The sequence below is a fragment of the Nelumbo nucifera genome, chromosome 3, assembly GCF_055504915.1.
Source record: "Nelumbo nucifera cultivar China Antique chromosome 3, China Antique-T2T, whole genome shotgun sequence".
Classification (NCBI taxonomy): domain Eukaryota; kingdom Viridiplantae; phylum Streptophyta; class Magnoliopsida; order Proteales; family Nelumbonaceae; genus Nelumbo; species Nelumbo nucifera.
In genome coordinates this window covers 15,584,453-15,605,372 of record NC_142651.1, presented here as the reverse complement: position 1 = coordinate 15,605,372, position 20,920 = coordinate 15,584,453, and the positions used below count along the sequence as shown (strand labels likewise).

Here is a 20,920-nt window from a genome sequence, read left to right as displayed (position 1 = left end):
GACCAAAACCGACCCAACCCGATTCAAACCGACGAAGTCAGTTTTGCTTAACACTGGGTTGGTTTCGGTTTCTATGTTAGGTAACCCGACCAAGTCGGGTCGGTTGGGAAAACTATAGTAAACCGACCCAACCTGACCCGTGAACAGCCCTAGGTTAGCTTTTAGGGCTTAAGGGTTTAGAGTTTAGATCTGAGGTGGCAGGGCCATGTCCTCCAATGGGGTTGGAGGCAACTATTCCTCTATTCCACTATATCTATGAAGGCAATTCAATTAACATGTGGACATTCATGAGTGCCAAAATAGTTGTACCTGGATGGTAGGGATTTTAAGGCGATCTCCATTTGTGTCTTCTCTACTTCTCTTTTTTTGGTAAGAAAAGTAAGAGCAAAGACAAAACAACAGAAATGCAACATAAACACAAAAACAAAATAGAAATAAAGAAAACCTAAGCAACTAGTTACATCTGATAAAGTCTTTAGCAAAGGCTTCAGAAATGTCCATTGGAATTTCACACATAGATTTGAACAACTTCTTCCATTCACACTTAGTTGCATCTAGGGGTGTCAATGGTATTTGAAAATCTGATTTCGAATTCGATATTCAACATAATCAAATCAAATTCGGATAATTCAAATATCTAATCGGTCAAATTCGGATATGACTTGATTTGATTCGATAAATATCCAAATTCGATCGATTATTTAATTTTTATATATAATATAAAATATTTTATATAATTTATATAATAATTAAGTTATATAAATAATTTATATATTTATATACTTTCTATCAATAAAATATTTATTTTATATATTTATTAATTATCTAAATTAATTAATTAATCAAATTCTAATCAGATCGAATATTCAAATATTTAATTGGATTCGAATTTGGATATTAATTTCCAATATCCGTTGAATATCAGATTTTCTAATTGGATTCGAATTCGGATATTGCCTGATCTGATTCGAATTCAATCCGTTTACACCCCTAGTTCCCCTATTAGTAGGGGTGGACTTGAGCCGAGTCAAGCCAAATAGTACGAGGCTCGAGCTCGAGCTCAAGCTCGGCTTGAGTCAAAAACTTATAAGCTTGAGCTCGGTTCAACTTGAGAAAAAATGTTTTATAAAAAATAAAAAAATTATATATACACGAAGTTAATCTTTCCCCCTTGTTTAGGAGGTCAATCTCAAGGATTTTCTGAGCTGAGCTATAAAAGGGGGAAAATTAAGTTAATCCTTCTGTTGTTCCAACATCTATGCACATGATCAATTAGATCAGCTACCACAAGGTTTGCATTAACTGTTGACCGGGGTCCCATTGGCATGAAACCCTCAATGGTCTAAACCCATAGATCATCCCACACTTTAATATTAGCACCATTACTAACCCTCCAAAGAATACACTTCTCCAACCCCAAGATAGGCTACTTTTTAGTTCAACATGTAGAAAATGGATGTTTGGATAATACTTAGTTTTAAGAGTCCTAGCCCAAAGGCAAGATGTATCTGAACAAAGTTTACAGGCTAGCTTAACAAACAATGCTAAATTGAAAGAATGTGAATCTCTGAACCCCAACCCCCCATTTAATTTATTTTTGCAAATTTGATTCCATTGGAACCATCTTAATTTTTTCTTTTCCACACTATCTCCCCCACCAAAAACTTTTCTGAGATTTTTTCATTGACTCACAAGTTTTCTTTGGGAGAAGGAAGCATGACATGCAATAAGCCAGCAAAGTAGAGAGGACTGATTTGATCAATCTTCTTTTCCAGCCTGAGATAGTAGAGCTCTTCTCCACCCATTTGCTTTGCTCTCCACCCTTTCAGCTAGGTATTCGAAAGTCTAACTTTTCCTTCTTCCAATTAAGGGATGAGTACCTAGATAGAGAGAAGGTTTTTCTACTCTTTTAATGTGTAGACAAGAAGATACCAATTTTTTTAGTTTAGGATGTAGGTATTGGCTAAAAAAGACTTTAGATTTGCCATAATTCACCTGTTGACCAGATGCTCTTTCATGGAGAGATATGGAATCTCGAAGTGCGCCGACCTCTCTAATTCAGCTTTAGAGAAAATAAAGTTGTCAGCTGCAAAAAAAAAAAAAAAAACAAGTTAGATATTATTAGAGCCTGATTGCAAATTTTAATACCAAAAAACTCATTATGTTCAACTTTGTAATTCAGAATAGTAAAGAAAACATCAAAACAAAGGAGGAAAAGGTAGGGGAGAGAGGATCTCCCTGGCGTAATCCCTTCTTGGGATAGATCCTCCTGTTTGGGGAGCCATCGACTAGAATTTGATATGTGACAAAAGACACACAAGTCATGACCCAATCAATCCATTTTCTACCAAAACCCATATTCTCCATAGCTTTTTTCGGAAAACCCATTCCAGCCTGTCATAGGCTTTACTCATGTCTAGCTTGATTGCCATAAAGCCTGACTTGGCTTTTGTGTGGCACATGAAGTGCATTATTTCATGTGCAATAAGAATATTATCTGAGATAGATCTTCCTGGAATAAAAGATCTTTGATTCTTGGAGATTAGCTGATCAAGAAGAGACTTCAGCCTATTGGCCAGAATTTTTGCTATTAATTGATAAATAGTATTAGACAGACTAATCAGTTTGAAATGAGTAGGGGTTTCTGAATTCTTAACCTTTAGGATTAGAGTTATACAAGTGAAGCTTATGTCCTGTTAAGGGAGCCCTCTCTAAAGAAAGCACTTACTTCCCTCACCACATCTTCTTTTACAATCTACCAAAACCATTGAAAAAATAGATGGATGGCCAGACATCAGGTCTGGGAGCTTTCCTAGGAACCATTGGAAACAGAGCATCCTTGATTTCTTCCTCAAATATAGCCCTTTGAAGGCCTTCATTATCTTCATTGTTGATCATACAACTAATACCTTCTAGAACTTCATCAATATTAACTGGATTAGATGAGGTATAAATCCCTTAAAAATAGGAAACTAAAACATTCTTAATATGGTTCTCACCCTCTATCCATTGTCCATCCTCACTTTTGATTTTCATAATTCTACTCTTTGCTCTTATTCTTATAGTTGAATTATGAAAAAACCTTGTGTTCGTATCACCATAATTAATCTAGTTCACTCTAGATTTCTGGGCCCATAATATTTCTTCTCTCTTGAGCCAAAGATCCAGTTGTTTTTCTAAGCCGAAAACTTTGTGGTGATTGTAGTCAGATCCATGCTTAGATAATTCAGCATCCAATTCTCGTTTTATTGTCTCAATTCTTTCCTGCACTTTCCCAAACTCCTCTTTATTCCATTTCTTCAGCACTTTGCTAAGGCCTCTGCATTTTTTTGACACAGACATGTTCCCCTCTATGCCGTGTTGGTTTCTCCACCCATCCCCAATAATCTCTTCACATTTCTCATGTGTGACCCACATTTCCTCAAAGCAAAAAGATCTTCTACATTTTAGTTCTATAGGGTTTATATTTAAACAAAAAGGGAGATGGTCTGATCCATAAGAAGTTGAAACAAAAACCTTAGCATCCGGGAACCATTCCTTCCTGTCTAGGTTGCATAGACTTCTATCCAATTTAACCTGGATGAGATCTGAATTCTCCCTTTTATTTGACCAAGTAAACCTTGGTCCATTACTTGGAATTTCTTCAAGCCCCCAATTTCTCATGATTCCTCTATTTTTCCTAATGAGGGACAATGTTAGAGTTTCCCCTCCTATTTTATCATCCAAGTTAAACATCATATTACAAACCCCAATACAACACCAAGGACCAAATGTTCTCACTGCTATCCCACATAACTTCTCACAAAATTGAGTTCTTTGGCTTTTTTCAGGTTCCCTATATATGAAGGTGCACTACCAGCTTCTATTGAATTCCTAATCCTCTATTTTTGTATGAATTACATTTTTCTCTGCACAGATTACTTGTAACTCTACAAATTCATCCCAAAACAAAGCCAACCCCCAGCAAGACCAACCGAATCAACTCCCCAGCAGTTTCATCTTCTCAGATTTTTAAATTTTTTCCTACAATTTATCAAGTTGGTTTTTGTTCCACTGAAGAAGATAATTTTTTGTCCATCTTTTCTCTAGGTCTCTTTCACTACACGAACCGTCAGGGGGGATCCCAACCCATGGCAGTTCCAACTAGACTTGTCCATGGGTCGGCTAGCCCAATGGCCTGGCCTGTTATAAGTTGGGCTTGGTCATAATTTTAGGCCCGTGGGCTCAGGCTTGGGTCTAAAGCACCGGGCCCGACATTTTTTGGGCCAAGCTTATGCTTTCTCAAAAAAGCCCGAGCCCGACATGATACTATATATTAAATAATAAAAAATATATATACCATATTTTTCTTTCTTCTTCTTCTATTTTTTCAACTAATAGTGAGATGTTTATTATTTTTTAGTTTTGAATATTTTTAATATAAAAATAAAATACTTTTTATTGAATAAAAAAAGAAAAAAATTATGTATTCAAATTTCTGGTCGGGCTCGAGCTCAGGCTCGGACTTTGGGCTTTATATGAGGCTCAGGCTCGGGCTCAAGACATAGGCTCGAAGGTTGGGTCGGGCTCGGGTTCGGGCCTAAATGTATTCTGTTGATACATAGACAAAGCCCAACCTAGCCCACGAACAGGTCTAGTTCCATCACATAATTTCCATTGACACAATGGGAGTTGTTCTGGGACAACTCCCTCAAGACATAGTTTTGTCTTACCAAAACTACTAAGGGTTTACTCTGATCAACCCTTTTTAATCCTTTACTTGTTTTTTTTGTCTAAAAAGAAATTTGATTCAACGAAAGAAATTGGAAGAAAACATCACCACTATTTTGATCAGAGGGAGCAGAAAAATCTTTTATGCCATTCAAAAGTAAAGGTTTAGAAATTTCACAAGAAAATTGATTACTTCTAGTTACCTTTGTCGCAATGGGGAAAGATTCGGTGAGGATTACCTTGATTTCGCCTAACCCCGTATCAAAATTAAAGAGCTTCATGACTTCTTGTTCAACCTTCTTGTCTTGTTCGTTGACTCAAGCCATTGCCCTTCCCTTGTTCTAAGGAATCGCCTCATTTGCAAAAGTTCCGAGCAAGTCTTGATATCCATATCTCATCCTCTTTCTTTCCACTGATACCCACCCATCTACCTGGATTAGGATCTTGGGTAAAATTGAGTTGGATCGGATTCAGATCTTTGGGTTGGTCGTTTATTTCTTCTAGACTCGACTCATGGGCTATAGGAGCTAGCTTCTCTTTTGAGTCACTTTCTTTGTCCTTTCCAACTGAGGATTCTATCTCTTTGTCAGAAAGTTGGTCTTCAAAGTTCAGAGGTCCATCAACTTCACTTTCTTCTTCTGACAAGGCTTCAATAGCAAGTATTGAGTTACTTGTTTTATGGTGCAAAAAAGGAAGATCGGATTGTCCTCCTCTGACTTTGCGTATTGGAAATGTGAAATTTTGCTGCTCTCCATAAATGCTCCCCTGCAACCACTATTCATCTACCATCGGCATCGCCCTCTACCGGAAAAAAATTACTGACGATAGGATTACTTTGATGTTTTCAAGAGAGCTTACATGACCTTCGTTGCGCTCTTCTCTATCTACATCCTACAGGAATAATTTGTCTTACTGGATACCTTGTTGCATCATCTTGGAACACCTCGTTCTAAGTTTTCAGCACTACAGCTCCATCCACCGGCACGATTGCTTCATTGGATTCTTTCATGGGTTCCCCTTCTAGTTGCTTCACATGACCTCCTACCTTGGTCTCTTTCACATTTTTTTCACATTAATAAATCTATCCCCTGTATCACCAATTTCAACTCGCATCCAGGGTTCGTAATCTACTACTCCTTCATGATCTACCACCATATGGTTCCGGAATTTGGTTACTAGCTCTTCAACATCAGCATCCTTCTTGTGTATCACTTCCTTGCATGACTTTTCAGTGTGACCCAAGAAACCACAGTTATAACAAAATATTCGTAGATTTTCGTACTGAAAAGGGAACCAGCCTTCCCTTCCATCCTCAAGAACTCCACTCGAGCCTTTAGCTATGGGTTTTCTCACGTCCACTCTAATTCCTTTATCACATTCCTGTGTTTTCCTCACTTTTTTCTCTTCCTTCGATTTCTAGTCAATAACTTCCCTTGCTTCCGTAGCCAACACCTCTCCCATCTCCTTTGTTCGATAAGCCAAGGGAACATTCATTATACGGATTCACATGTCGATGCTGTTCAGTTCCAAGTCCTCAACCATAACTGAGTTTGGGCACCTTGTCAATAGTAGAGGATATTCTTTTATCGCCCATGGCTCCCCTCTTTGGATCTTGATTATGTCTTTTTCTCTTGAGAAGGAGATCCATAGGATATCTTCACTAGCCCTCAAAATCTACATCTCACCCTTAATCCACCACCACATTCCTTGGATCTGAGCTTTCACCCCAAGACATTAAGAGGCTTATCAGATAACACCTTCGCATACAGCCTCCAAACTGTTTGATAGCGTTTAATCAGCAACTTCTTTGATGATTCACCCCGATAAGTTTTCTCTCCTTCCATTGCTAGGAAGGGAGGAATCTTGTCACGGTTGGATTTTCAGATGTAGAGTTAAGAAGCTAAGAGAAAGTGAAAAATAAGTGGACTCCACTCACAGGAGACAACCTCCTCTCACAGACTCCAATCATACTTCAACTAGTGGAGACTCTAGTACAGAGGACTTGGTTCACTTGATCTTGTGATTTTGCTAGGGCTATTTGGATGATGTTTGGTGAATAAGTGGTTTAAGAAATAAGAGTTTATTACATAACTAATTATTTGAATAAGCAATTATTAGTTTTTGCGAGATTCTTTATCGAACCACTAACACTTATTTTAATTACTTATTAGGGCTATAGTGTTTGAAGAGTGGCTTAACAAATAAGCACTTATATTTGTGGAAATAATAATTATAGCCATGAAGAGTTGCCCAAAATGGTGCAAAAAATAGAGAAAAAGAGTGGAGATTCACATATCAAGCCCTAATTGAATAGTTACGGTTCAAATTCGACTAGGCTCTATTTAAATTCTACTTTAATTGACTTTAAATCTCAAGGCAAGCTCGATTAGTTATTCAAGCTCAAGCTTGAGTGATAAAAAATTAAACTGGTGCATGGGTATTTGGAGCTTAATTTTTTATTACTCAAGCCAAGCTCGATTAGGCTCTATTTTTGAATAAATACCTCCCCTAGACTTTTGAGAAACTCGACAATAATCTCCCTTCTTTCACCTTCCCAGATTGAAAACGTTAGACCGATGCATCAATTTCTTCCAAATACCCATTCTACCCTTTTATAAATTATTTTACATACAAAATTACTAAAATAACACTATTTTAACTTGACAAAAACCTCCTCTCACGATCATCTTTTAACATTTTTGTTGAGTTAAAACAGGGTTATTTCAGCATTTTTATATGTAAAATAATTCTTAAAATGGTAGAATGGGTATTAAGAAAAAACCGGTGCATCTATCTATCATTTTCCATCTAGGAAGGTGATGAAAGGGAAATTTTGTCGCATTTCTCAAAAGTTCAAGGAAGGTATTTGTTAAAATGAAACTATAAGGGAGGTTTTTGTATTTTACCATTTTTTAAGTAATAAACACAAAGAAGTGTTAATTTGCCACTTATTATGTGGTCTCACCACTTATTTTAAGTACTTATTCAAAGAAATACTTACAATAAGGTATTGTTAAGTTCTCCTTAAAACAAGTACTTATTCAAATAAATACTTGTTTAAAGTGATGAAACCACACAATAAGTGGAAAATAAGCACAAATAAGCACTTATTCCTGTTTGGTAAAAAAGCCAAGAATAAGTACTTATTTTGAAAATAAGTAACTCCTAGCAAGCTTTTTTCAAGTGCTTAATCAATAAGTGTTTTTTCAAAAAACTTGAGACGAACTAATCCCTAAAAAAAAATTCAATATTCCCAGACTACACCCGCAAATGGAGAAAACCCTTGTCTTCTCCATTCGTGCAGTCAAACTTGCACAGCGGAGGCAGCTATCAGAGGGGCGATCAGCGAATTCTCGGACAGCCAAGAAACCACTGATGGGTTCCTTGTTTTCCTGATTATTTCATTACTATTACACCAAAACTCTCTATTTCGCTGTTTTTTTTTTTTAACTATTTTAAGGCAACATATCTTTCTTTGCGTTTTTTGCCAGATCTGTTTTCTCTGACAGAAGAACCACCAGAAAACTGCTAATGCATATAACCTTGGTAGAAAGTTGGGGCAGTACATTTTTCACCATGGTTTCTAAAACCGAACCGGTCAGGGGTCTGATTACTGGGTTGAACGGTCCAACCATTCAAACCGAATGTTTGGCCCATTCTGACAAAAAAAATTTAAAATTTTTTAAAAATAAAAAATGATCAAAACCGTTTGAACGGTTAACCAGCCTGTTCAGCGGTTTCCTGACCAAAATCAACAGTTTTGAGGAAAATCCAATTTTCTGGTCCGATTTTGAAAACCATGCTTTTCACTGGTTACGTGAATCATTAGTTATTAACTCGTTAATTAATCTTGACTCGTACAATGACAACCTTTTACCGAATTCCTGGATGTATTCTTTATCTGTTTATTTAGGTACAAAGCTTTCGAACGAATGTGGTGGCCATAACTTCAACAAGGGTGGTGTCGGCATTGTGTCCACCCCTGCTCCGCCCGGATGCAACAACAGAATCAATCTTCCGGCTCCACAGCAGCCCATTTGAGCTTGCTGTTCACGGCTTTGGGCTTATTAACATAGGTGGGGGTGGGATCAAGCCATACAGCGTGCCATTTGACACCGACCAGTTTGACTCCGCCTCTGAAGAAGGAACAAAAAGTAATCAACAGCTTCATCAATTGGTACCACTTTACCTTCAATGTTGTTATTATGATCTCTTTAATTGTGGTTGTTTACATCCATGCTCATGTTCTGTTCAATCATTCTGTTCCTCCTCGATGCATGTGGGTTTACGTCTGCATCATCTTCTCCAACATTGTCCAGGTTTCTGTTACAACTTACAATAAGCGTAAATAGGGGTTAAAAATGTCACTTTCACTAAAAAAAAAACGATCATCAAACAGCATCAAGTAATTGTTCAAATAAATAATTAGAATAAGCACTTGAGCACAAGCACTTATTTCTCAAATCACATAATCACCAAAGAATGGTCATATCAAGACAGGCTATGAGATACAATGGTTATAGATTATTAGAAATCAAGAATTGGAAGCCAAGATACAAAATCTACTTGGCCAAATGATCCAAATGGTCAAGATGACAAAGAAATAAATATCAATAAAGCTTTCTGTAATGAAAACACAAAATAGTTCTAGTTTCACGAGATGTAGTCATCTCAATGACAATTGTGCAAAGGTAGTGTTAGATACTTGAAACTTGGAAGGATGCACTATTAAATGTTTACACTGCAAACAAAAATATAAAAATATAAAACAGCTCCTAAAGAAAGGGAATTAATTACTTGAGAATAGGGTAATCACTTGAGAACTACAAAAGAAGATGATCAGGGCCCAAAAGGTAAACCCCAATGCTATTCTGGATTTATTCAGATAGGTAGTAATTACACCATCATCATCTTGCGGCTATATCCCTGCGGTTGTGAAAAGTGCTTCTCTTCAAAATCAATTACTCCCTGATGGAATTATGTTTGGATTTCTCCAATGTTTGGGAGGTATCAGTGATATTGATTTGGTTCAGTACGGATTACCAAGTGAGACATTGCACCAAACTTTATTTTTCTCTGGCGGGGGGGCACCTAGCTAATCGAAACTCCATATCTAGGGGCCTAGTTACAGTGGACAGAACATTTCATACCGTTCAACTTGACTCTTGAGTGTTACAATGCGTCAAGTTGTTTTTTTTTTCGCTTTTGGCATATTTGTGTGTTCGAATGATGTTAGATTTGACAACAAAAGGGACTTCACATCTCCAAAAATACCATGTTCTTTTCATCATAAATATCGTCTTTGAACTTAATAACATGATTAAAAAAAAAAAAAAAGATTGTAAGAGACCGAATGCAGAACGAACTGGGGATGATGGGAGGGGTGGACTGGATCAGACAAATCGAAAATACGAGTACACAATGTAAATTTTGAGCAAGACCAAGCTTAAAAGCAAATTGATCATTATTCGGAGCAATTTTATTTCTCCTGTGCCGAATGGAAAGAATTTTTGGGAAGAAATTTTCTACCCAATCAAATGACTTATCTACATCTTTTACATGGGGAGGTCCATGTTGCACAAGACTGTTTTTCCGTAATCTCGCAGAATGATTTCTCAAAAGTAGCAACTTTTAACGTTGTTAAAGCCGTGATTGTATATTCACCATTATCTGGTACCATAGGTGAAATGAGAATGAATAAAAAATTAACATATGTAACATCTTTAACATAATTGATTTCAAATTTGAATAAACATGCAGCATATAATAGTGGATGAAACGTAATTGAGCTCTTTTTCCATTGACCAACTTCGAGTGCAAGATTACGAGTTTGCAAATATTATCGGATGATCAATAATTTGCATACATTGTTCTTGGGGGAAAAAACTCGTTCTGAAAGAAAACATATAGGAAAAAAAAAACTAATTTGTTGATACTTGATAGGTTTAGTACAAAGAACATGTTTTTAGCAAATGCCTATAAAATTAGAGCACAAATCCACTTCTGCTCAGGATTTGAAACCATACCAAGTGCATCCCAAGTAGTACGGAACAGCCCATAAGTATGAGAAATATAAGAGAATGACAAAAAATATAACAATCGAAGCATGAAGGCCATTTGAAACATTGAAAGCATAAATAATTCCCTTTGAAATATCTAGAAACAGCACCATCTCTTTCAAAGAAAACAAATGATTTTAGCAAGCCCTCATATTGTGAAATGTAGAACAGTTTATTACATACAGGTAGCCTTTGGAGCCCAACCAAAACATGGCCAGACTACGACAAAGAGAACCATTCAAATCTCCGTTCTTGTAATGCAATCATCAGGCTTACATCAAACATATGTAGCATATGGCATAAGTGCAAAATGTATACCCATAAGCACGATGGTTAAACAATCCTCCCATTCAATGAGAAGATTTGCGATAATGATTTAAGCCAAAAGGAACGTGTTGTAATTTTCAAGAATATAATTGAAAGACATGACACATCAGTTGGTGACCAACAAAGAACAATTGGAAAAATTAGGCGCATGCGTTCACATTTTTTTATCAGGAATGATAGATATTTATGGCCATCCAAACCATGTGCCAGAGTGAAAGGTGCCAAGACTAGATTTAATGTTCAAAGTTATGACAAACCCTTACCGAAGTGTATTTACCCATGTTCTTTTACTTCCCAAGCAAAAAAAGACACGACTATTTTAACTATAAAAATTAATCATTAAAAGGAACATTTTTGCCACATTCAAGTGTTGGAGACTTTCCACCCATGTCGGAAAAGGCAAGTGATACCCAGGAATATAAAGATTCCCTGGTCCTAGCATTAATCTGAAAAAAGAACATGGGATTCTTAGTCAATAAGAACAAAATTCCCATTGTCGAACTTTCCCCCAACTCAAAATCCTAAAAAAAGAAGGGCCCCTAAGTGAAAGAAATTATGCATAATGGAGATTCCTAAAGACAAGTCACTAATACACCTAAGTTCTATCATCATTTACTCAAGGGGAAAGTCTCGAAACATGGTGAAAGTTCTATCATCATTTACTACCCATAGACTTTATTGGTTTTTTAAGCATGCTAAAAACATGCCTAAAAACATGGTAGTCTTGCATTCGTAGTCTCGAAACCATACCAAGTGCATCCCAAGTGACATTGGCCTGCCATGCAAGACTACGAATTCACCCCTCCATTTTGCCCGCCATAGTTATATAAGCATTCTCCTTTGTCATGAGTTATGAACAAAGATACAGGAAACGGTCACATTGACTCGTCAATTGTCACCCTTGTTTGCACTCCAGTAATAATTAAATTCACATTGACCATATCCGATTTCAGAACTTATTTTAGAGTCTCTTGTTCATTAAGTACTTTCTAAAACCCTCTCGTTTATAATGTCAGTCTAGCTGGTTTCATCAATTAATAGTATGTCAGCAACAAACACAAGACACAATGAAACTTCTTTAATGTATTCAGTCAATTTTGACACAAGCAGCATAATTTATGGCAATTCTAACAAAAGAAATAAACATAAAACATATAAAAAGGAAAAAAATGTGAGCGCCTGACATTAATGTCTTTTAATAATCACTAAGTAATTTAACTCAATCATACTCATAGACTCTGAACTAAAGAAATTAGAACAACTTGACTACAAAAGACTCCAAATCATAATAACTCTAGGTGAGAAAGACGTAAGGTTCATACCCTAACATCAACCTAATATGTCGCACATCCATGACTTTCATTAGCCCCTTTGATTTCAACCATGTAATTTATAATAATGTAATGTAAAAGATATCCCTCATTGCAAATGTCAATGTCAATCTTGTTTCCATGACCACGATGGAGGAAAATGCCTTTTCCTAGCTAAGAAAAAAAGCATCAAGCATCCTGAGAATGACATTGTATCATGACCAGATGCACCTGAATAGGGAATAGCGGTTGCAGCTTGCAGGAGTGCGAGAGGAAATGAGTCCAAGGCGTCTTTCTTAAGAACCTTTCTTTTTCTAGGAGTTGCAAGAGGGTAGAGAGATTTGGTACACAATTACTACTTATCTGCACAGCATAACCAAATGGGTACCTGTTATCCAACCCTTGCAACCCAGATCCTTTCATAAGGAAACTGTTCTTAAAAAATCGAAGTACATGGACATTTAGCTTCAAATGGTCCACCTTACGATAAATATTGGGACTCGAGGAAATGGACGCCATTGAGAATTCATAGGTTAATGAAAACTAATGGAGGAGCTCATCTTCGATTCATCCTCCACAAACCCTTGTTTATAGAAGCCAATCTCTTATTTGTGTTTTATGTACCATGCCATCACATACCATAGCCCTATTCTGGACTTAAAAAGAACTAGCATGCGAATATAAAAATCCATTGCTTGATTTTTCATAAAAAGCTCATTAATATAAAACCTACTGCTCAATAAAAGACACTAGATCATACTCCGATGTACCCAAAAAAATAAAAATAAAAGACACTAGCTTGTCACCCCCTTTAGTTATCGGCCTCGGGATTAATGAGGCCTAGCAGTACTGACCCTTAAAAAACTAGTAAAGTTAATGACCAATATGTGCTTCATTTTTCATAAGCTAGTTGATATAAAACATAAAGCCCAATAAAACATACCAAGGACAAAACTTCGGGGCTTGTTTCGTAGTATGAAAAAGAATTGGCATGTTTTTACTTTTTACATGGTGAAATACATCCAAAAAGATGTGCCTGGCAAATATGCTAAAAGGGGCAAAATACAATAAAGCAATTAGCCTTCTGTTGTTATGGTTGTGTAATCTATAGTTAACCTGGAAATTGGTTCAGGCCAGAAGAAAAAACCATGAACCTTAAAACTAGCTAGAAGAAAAATATTATTCAATGGAATAACTAAAAGAGAAACAGAAATAAGGTCAAACAGATTAAATAAAAAACTAAATAAAAAATTAAGCAGCACAAAAGTGTGACAAACACCATTTCCAACCTTGAATGCACAAATGATGGAAATGGGATAGAACTACCAACATATATGCAGAACCAAATAAAAAAATATCAGGAAACAAGGCATATGCCAAATTACTAGCAAATTAGTAAAATTTGTCTTATGCAGGTCTCACCAACAAGAGAATTTACCTGATCGGTATCTCATTAGGCCACAAAACAACTTACCTGCTTGTATCCAGACTATATGACCTGCCAAATTGTGCATGCACCATAAATCACATTTGATCACAACCGCAAATTGCCATTAACAGACCATATAAGGAATCAACCTACCTCTTTCAATTAATGCATATCTACTAAAGCCACTGAAGCCATGGACCACCTCCCATAAATGGACAATGATGTGATCATGTGACAATTAGAGCATGCATCACAAAAATCTGCAACCTACCATATGTGATCTGTTCTTTTCACCCACTGTAAATTCATATCATAGCTTCCAAAATAAAACCTGAGCAAGCACCAAAATGCCAGAACAACCTCCCTTTTAACCAATCTGAAGCTTGTGCATTAGCATCATCCCATTTTCTTAACTAACAACTAAATATCACAAGGCATTAAAATACAAATTAAATATCAGCAACCACTGAGTCCTTGCTCTCACAGGTAGCAAAGAACAAGCATGCTAAGAGGACTGCAAGTAACTGAATTGAAGGACAGCCTAGCATGTCTGTGCACATCCAATTAAAAATTTACCAAGAGAACCCAAGCACAAGCAACAAATGCACAACAATTAAAATAGAAACACAATACTCATAAGGATAGAGTTCTCAACCAGTGTTACAAAAAGCATAAATGTCTAAATGACGCCATTAAAGCCCACAACTGATCCAAGTAAACTATGAGTTCCACCACAATTTAGTCCCTACCTAATACTCCAGGTTCCACTGCCTAAACTCATAACTTCCTAGCAATAGGCATAACTAACCAATACAGACAAGATCTAACATCAAAGCCGAGTTACTGGTAGAACTGCCAACAAAGAGAATCATGGCCACCAAGTACAATGTACTTTTACAGATAAGTGAGTAATGTTACTGCAACTCATAAATCATAAAAGCTCTCGGTAAGATGTGGTGTCAAGGCTGCAAAAAGGTTCAACGGTAATCTCCAGATAATGTTGGTCCTCCTAAAAATAGCTTCATAGGTGGGCCACAAGTTTCTCAAACCTTTTTCATCTGGTCTTCTGGTTTAGGCTGGAGGCTTCATCAAAGAGGCAGTAGGCTGGCTTCAGGCTTCATAGATCTCAGCTGTTTTAATGGACAGGGAAGGCAACAAAGGTAAACAGGAGCATTAGAAATCTAAATATAGGAGGCCTGGGTAGGTTAAGATAGCAAATTGCAGAATATCATCATGTGACTAACATACATTAAAGCAACTTGCTATGTATACAGAACAAAAAAGTGTAAAGGAAGACAACAATCTACCTGCAGGCCCTAATCATCGAGGACTCTAATAACCATGATGTTTCCCATGGGAAACAGGGTTATGACCAGATAACCTGGTAACAGAAGCTAAAAATCAGGGCCAAGATATTGAACAATCTCAATAATAATCAAACAATAAAATTTTTGGAAGCTAATTAGTAATTAGCTAAATTTAGAATTAGGAGCATTGCATATATATGAATAAAGACACTTTTGATAACCATATATAACTATTCTTGAAAGATAATAGGTGTAAAGAAATGTATTCCTTCAACAGTATAACGCTAAAAATATTAAGACATTAATAGGTGAAGATAAACAAAAAATTCTTACCCTGCACTACCAGAGCGGCCAGAAGAGTAGCCACCATATGATCCATAACCACTGCCACTCTGAATAAGATACAGACATTTTTTTTATTCAGTAAGAAGATAAAGAAACATAATTCATAAAAAAGGAAAATGGAAAATTACATAAATCTGGCAAGTTGCTCAACAGGCTCAGCTTTAGATAATCAAGAGAAAAGCAAAAATGATGTCCGAAGCCAGGGAAAAATAAGCCAAATATGCATGTGCAAAAAACATTACCTGTGAGCCATAACCTCCATAACTGTCACTGGGGGGCAAATCACTGGAACCATATCCAAGAGGATAAGAGGAGTACCCACGTCCATGGGTTTTGTTATCCCTACTGCTATATTTTGAACCATCTGGAACATCTGCTGACATGGAAATATAAGGAAGAGCGGGTGGAAATGCATTCAGTGCACCTTCTCTGTCAAAGAAATTGGCTTTTAACCGAGTGGTAACATGTAACAGAGCATTCCTTGCAATGTCTAGATCTCCAGTAATCTGGACAGAAAATAATAAAGGCATCACATCATCTTAATAAAACACAAACACATAAAGCTGGCACTATGAATGTTGCAAGGAACAGAAAATGCACCATACAAGTGTGCATTTACCTGCACCATCTCATCATCTTCAGAAGCAACTTTTGGAAGGTTTTCTTTTGAAAGTATGCGTATATTTGCTTTAGTGACTTTCCTCATCTCTGTAATGATAGCCCCACCTTTACCAATAAGGCATCCAATACGTGAGGTTGGCACAAGTAGACGAGTTGTGATTGATGAATCACCAGTTTCTCTATCAGCTTTCTCACTGCATTTGGGCTGCAAGCGTATTGCTGCATCAATTGTTGGAGAGAATGGATCTTCAAAGAGCTGAAAGAGGAGCCATTACAAATTAACCACCAGCATCCATTCAAATAAAGTTCAAGTTAATTATATATATAAAAGATAATAGATTAGAATTAAATGAGCAGCAATTACAAATTAACCATCAGTGTCCATTTAGCTTCAACTTAATTATCCATACAAAACTTGAAGATAGAAAAAACAAGAAGCTTACTTCCTTTGCCGAGATAGATATTATGCAATCATCTCCTTCAGCAGCAGAGCTATCAACTTTTATTGTTGCCCCAGAATCTTGCCTGATTTGCTTGATGATAGATCCACCCTTCCCAATAACTCCTCCAATATTTCCAGTTGGACAAACCAAACGTAGTGAGAACTCCTTTGTAGAGGCTTCATCTCTTGGACCAGAATAAAAAGAGTGTCCCCATTCATTTCTTCCATCACCTTTATATCCACCATAAGGACCAACCAATGGAGCTAAGCCTACAATTTGTGGACCTGCATTTGAACCCACAAATGGGCCACTTGAGTGATACATGTTTGACATGGCAGAGGTCAGCAGATGTTGAGAGCGAGAGGGATTATCATGAAGACGGGACGATATTTGATAAAGAGCCTTCTTTACAAGTGCAGCATCCCCAGTTATCTGATAACCAAAAAAAATTGTGCAATCACCGTTAAGGTTAATAACCTCATAAAACCAACTTAATGTTGGAGGACTAGCATTTCAGAACAGTTGCAAGCAACATACACACTAATGGTGTAAGATCCATGCAAATAAATATCCACCTAATCAATATATTTGGTCTTTATCAAATAAAATACTACAACATCCAATCCCGATATAAATTCAATACATGCATGCATTCATGAATGCATCTATAGCAAAACAAAATGGTACCAGAACACACAAACACAGAAAACATAGAATGCAAGTAACAAACCAAATGCACTTATATTGCAAAAATTAATAGCATGGTTCAAATGGACAATTAACACTACACAAATATGTCATCTTCCAAATAAACAAACTAAAATTCAAGTAATAAACCATTGACTTATAGGACCAGCTCCATCAAATCCCAAGCCAACATGAGTAGTTTCAATCTATACTACTACTAAAAGTGTAAATGATAGTATAAAACTTTTGTTTGACTAATTTATCAAAAAAAAAACTTTTGTTAGACTACAATACCCCAATATTTGAATTTGGTCCCTCTCAAATTTTAAGAACAAAAATGTAATTTGAATACCCACTTTTCAACTCCTTTAATTCCCTCTCATTAAGTTTTATATTTAAGGTGTCAATTCCCATCAACATTCATTAAATCTTATTCTTAACTAAAATACCCTTACCTATGAATTTGATCCCACTCTAATTATGAGGTAACAAAATATAATATGAATTGATACATTTCTCCTCATTCAATTCCCTCTCATTAAGTTTTATATGTATGGTATTAATTCTCATTTTTCATTCAACCCTATATTAATTAACCATATTAAAGAATATTAAGTGTGACAAAGAATAATTGTTTTTATTGGTGATACAAATAAAATACAAATTAAAAAAAAAACAATGCAAAAAAGTAGTTTCCCTGTTTTCTAACGAATCAACAATTCAACCTTTTTATTAAATAATAATAATAATTTGAAAAAGATGAAACCACATAAATGTACAAAAAATACAAAAAAATCTAGAAAAATATTTATGCACATCTCTAATATTGTATATTCATCATATAAAACAAAAATAAGTGTGAAAAATAAGCATAAATTTATATAGATAGAAATATAAAAAATATTGTAAAAATGTTTAGAAACAAATTATTTACTATCATCAAAATTTATCACATGCAAAGCACATGCACACTTATTAGTATATACAGACCTAGCAAATGCATAAAAGGCAGGGAGAAGTACTTAAAGGATGCAAAGGTGATTGGACTGTCACTAAGGGTAACATATTTGTAATTATTAACACAAACCTTTTTTTAGTCTGACCCAAAATCTCAGTTTTTTTATTATTTACATTTAATTTTAGCTTAAGGCCAAGATTCAAAAAACAATGGATCAGCCCTTAGTATTAACTAATAACTATAGAACTAATAACCAGCTCATTGTTTCATATTATCTGGATCCAATAAACCAGTCACTATATGATGGATCAATCATATCGTTGTAGCAACTGAAATCTTTTTTTGCATAAAGGAAAAAATTGAATTATGGGTTGTGAAGCGAAAATAGAGGGATGTGGATAAATGGAAGGGTGAAAGAAAGAGAGAAAGAGAATATTAATGATATATGATTCCAATATGTATGGTGCAATCACAACAAAGCATATAAATGCTACTAAAGGGCAAATAAGAAAAGGAACATAAAAATTACCTGGAGTAGTTCATCAGTATTCAAGGCACAAGGAGGCAGATGTTCATTCTTTAGAATGCGAATCTGAGCACCAGTGTCAGTGCGTATACTTTGAATTATCTGACCACCTTTCCCTATTATACAGCCAATCTGATCTGATGGTACAAGCAGCCGAGCAGTAACTTGCTGAGCCTCTTCAGCATCTTCAACAGGAGCATCATCCGCAACAAGTCTGTCATGCACCCTGAAGAGAGCATCTTGTGCAGGGGAAACAAAATCCCCAGTATCTTCAAATTCATTAGTTTTACGGCTTGAACTAAATATAGTGACAACACGCTCATCACATCCTGGCATGGTCTCACCAATCCTAATCTTTGATTGACTTTCTGATCTTAGTTGCTTAACAATCTCACCTCCTTTCCCAATTATACTTCCAATCTTTTTCCCAGGACATAAATAGCGATAGACTGTATCATCTGGCCCAGGAGCATATTGATCCCTATCATCACCAGGGTTCCTTCTCTTACTTCCACCATTCTCAGAATAGTCAGATTGAGAATGGGAACGCTTCCCATGATTATTCCTCTGACCAGCCATAATGGAAAATTCTTCTCAGTATGTACTTCCAGACTAAGCTTCTGCAAATAATAAAGGATTGAGAATTAGAACATATAAGATATTAAAAGTCTTGTTCTTCCAGTTTAAATTTAGGATGTGTGTTGACAGTGAGTGCCACAACAGAGTATAGTGACAGGACCCTAGCCTGTAAAAAGGGAAAAATAAGAGCACAGTAGGCCTATGTTGTCTACTTGTCTTTCACCTATACAGTACTAAGAACAGGACGAAAGCATCCGTGGATACCCAAATGGCTAACTGGTTTACGTACATCGCAACAGAGAGCATTGACCGGGTATGCAAGCATACGATAAAGAGCGCCTTCATAATCACATGGAAAATCCAGTACATAACAAGCAATAGACAGGAATCCCATTAAAAATGCCATTGAATTTAAGACTAGTACATAAATTTTTAATAATGGCGAGTCTAGAAGAAGGGTCTGTAAAATCTCGAACTCAACACGAATAAATAAAAGGATGCAATAAAGTTCAGGGTGAAAAAAAAAGCATCACTCTTTCTCCAAGCATGCAGGAATAAACAAAATCACATGTTAAACAAATAAAAATAATCAGATGAAGCATTATTATTTAGTGTGAATGCACATCCCAACCATCCGTGCAAAGCAAGAAACACATGATGACGAAAATAAATGTTCCGAATGAAATCCTGAGAAAAACAGATGAAAATCAAAGTACGCAGTTTAGGGATCCTCCAAACCCAAGAATCCAAGATTATATTTTTCAATCATAAGAAACGCAATCGCCTGAAATTTAAGATCTCCAGGAGCTCCACGCAACAGTAGCCTCAAATAAATACTAGACCAACCTACGAAACAAGCCCAGCTAACAGACTAACAGTACATGTTCGCAGAAGGCCAAGATCTGATAAAGAAGCAACTGCTTCAACGCTGAACCCTAATCGATATATACAGAGTTCAAGGAAAATCGAAGAACATGACAAACCGATGGAAAGGAAGTATTAAAAAGCAAAACCTTGGACTTGGAGAATGTTTCATACCTTCAACGGGTAAAGCAGAATCCTCAGAAAACCGGACCTCGCCTCGCAGACACGAAAGCGGGGGAAAATAAGGGAAAAAAACGCTGCCTTCAGAATGCGTTCGTAAAAATATCTTTAGGGCATCGTAGGTCTTTTAATTCTAGGGTTTTGACATGGGTGCCAGCTGGCTGTAGCGAAGACCTGGGGTTGAGTCCCGCGGTCCCGCCTTCGCTAATCGCTAGGGTTTGCCCGGGTCGTAGCAAACTGTTTGATATAGCTTTTTACTTCATTTGTCTTCAAAACCAATAAACTATTTGATAAACCGTTTATCGATAACTAGCGCCATTGAACCATATCTATATCTATACTACTATAAAAAGTATGAATAGCTTTAAAAAATTTCTGAAATTTTTATCGATTAAAATACCTCTTTTTGAAATAAAATCCCTTTGTTGTGAGGGTAGAAAATGTAATTTAAATACTATTATTTCATTCAGTACCTTCTTATTACATTTCACATTTAATGTATTAACTCTCATTTACCCTTGATGAGGGAGGATTTGGCCCTTCAATGACATCGTGATACATGACATCTTGGAATA

General features: G+C 36.2%; 1 protein-coding gene across 6 annotated transcripts; it reads right to left on the bottom strand.

Moving 5' to 3' along the window:
• Window positions 1-8,485: 8,485 nt before the first annotated feature.
• LOC104597880 (RNA-binding KH domain-containing protein RCF3-like) lies at window positions 8,486-20,690 on the bottom strand. 6 transcript variants are annotated; one of them, XR_016083929.1, is made up of 9 exons: window positions 20,340-20,688; window positions 18,726-19,342; window positions 16,552-16,983; window positions 16,107-16,364; window positions 15,730-15,993; window positions 15,476-15,534; window positions 15,143-15,216; window positions 13,989-14,166; window positions 10,485-13,904 (listed from the first exon to the last, which is right to left on the bottom strand). XR_016083929.1 is itself a non-coding variant. In XM_010259657.3 (8 exons), the coding sequence occupies exons 2-7, from the start codon at window positions 19,299-19,301 to the stop codon at window positions 15,168-15,170; spliced, it is 1,638 nt and encodes a 545-aa protein (XP_010257959.1). In that variant the 5' UTR covers window positions 19,302-19,342; window positions 20,340-20,690; the 3' UTR covers window positions 14,449-14,965; window positions 15,143-15,167. The 6 variants fall into 6 exon arrangements, 4 of the variants coding, with proteins under 4 accessions (XP_010257951.1, XP_088756900.1, XP_010257959.1 ...); XR_016083928.1 differs by lacking the exon at window positions 15,143-15,216 and having other exon boundaries at window positions 8,486-13,904; window positions 20,340-20,560; XM_010259657.3 differs by lacking the exons at window positions 10,485-13,904; window positions 13,989-14,166 and adding an exon at window positions 14,449-14,965 and having other exon boundaries at window positions 20,340-20,690.
• Between the last annotated feature and the right edge of the window lie 230 nt (window positions 20,691-20,920).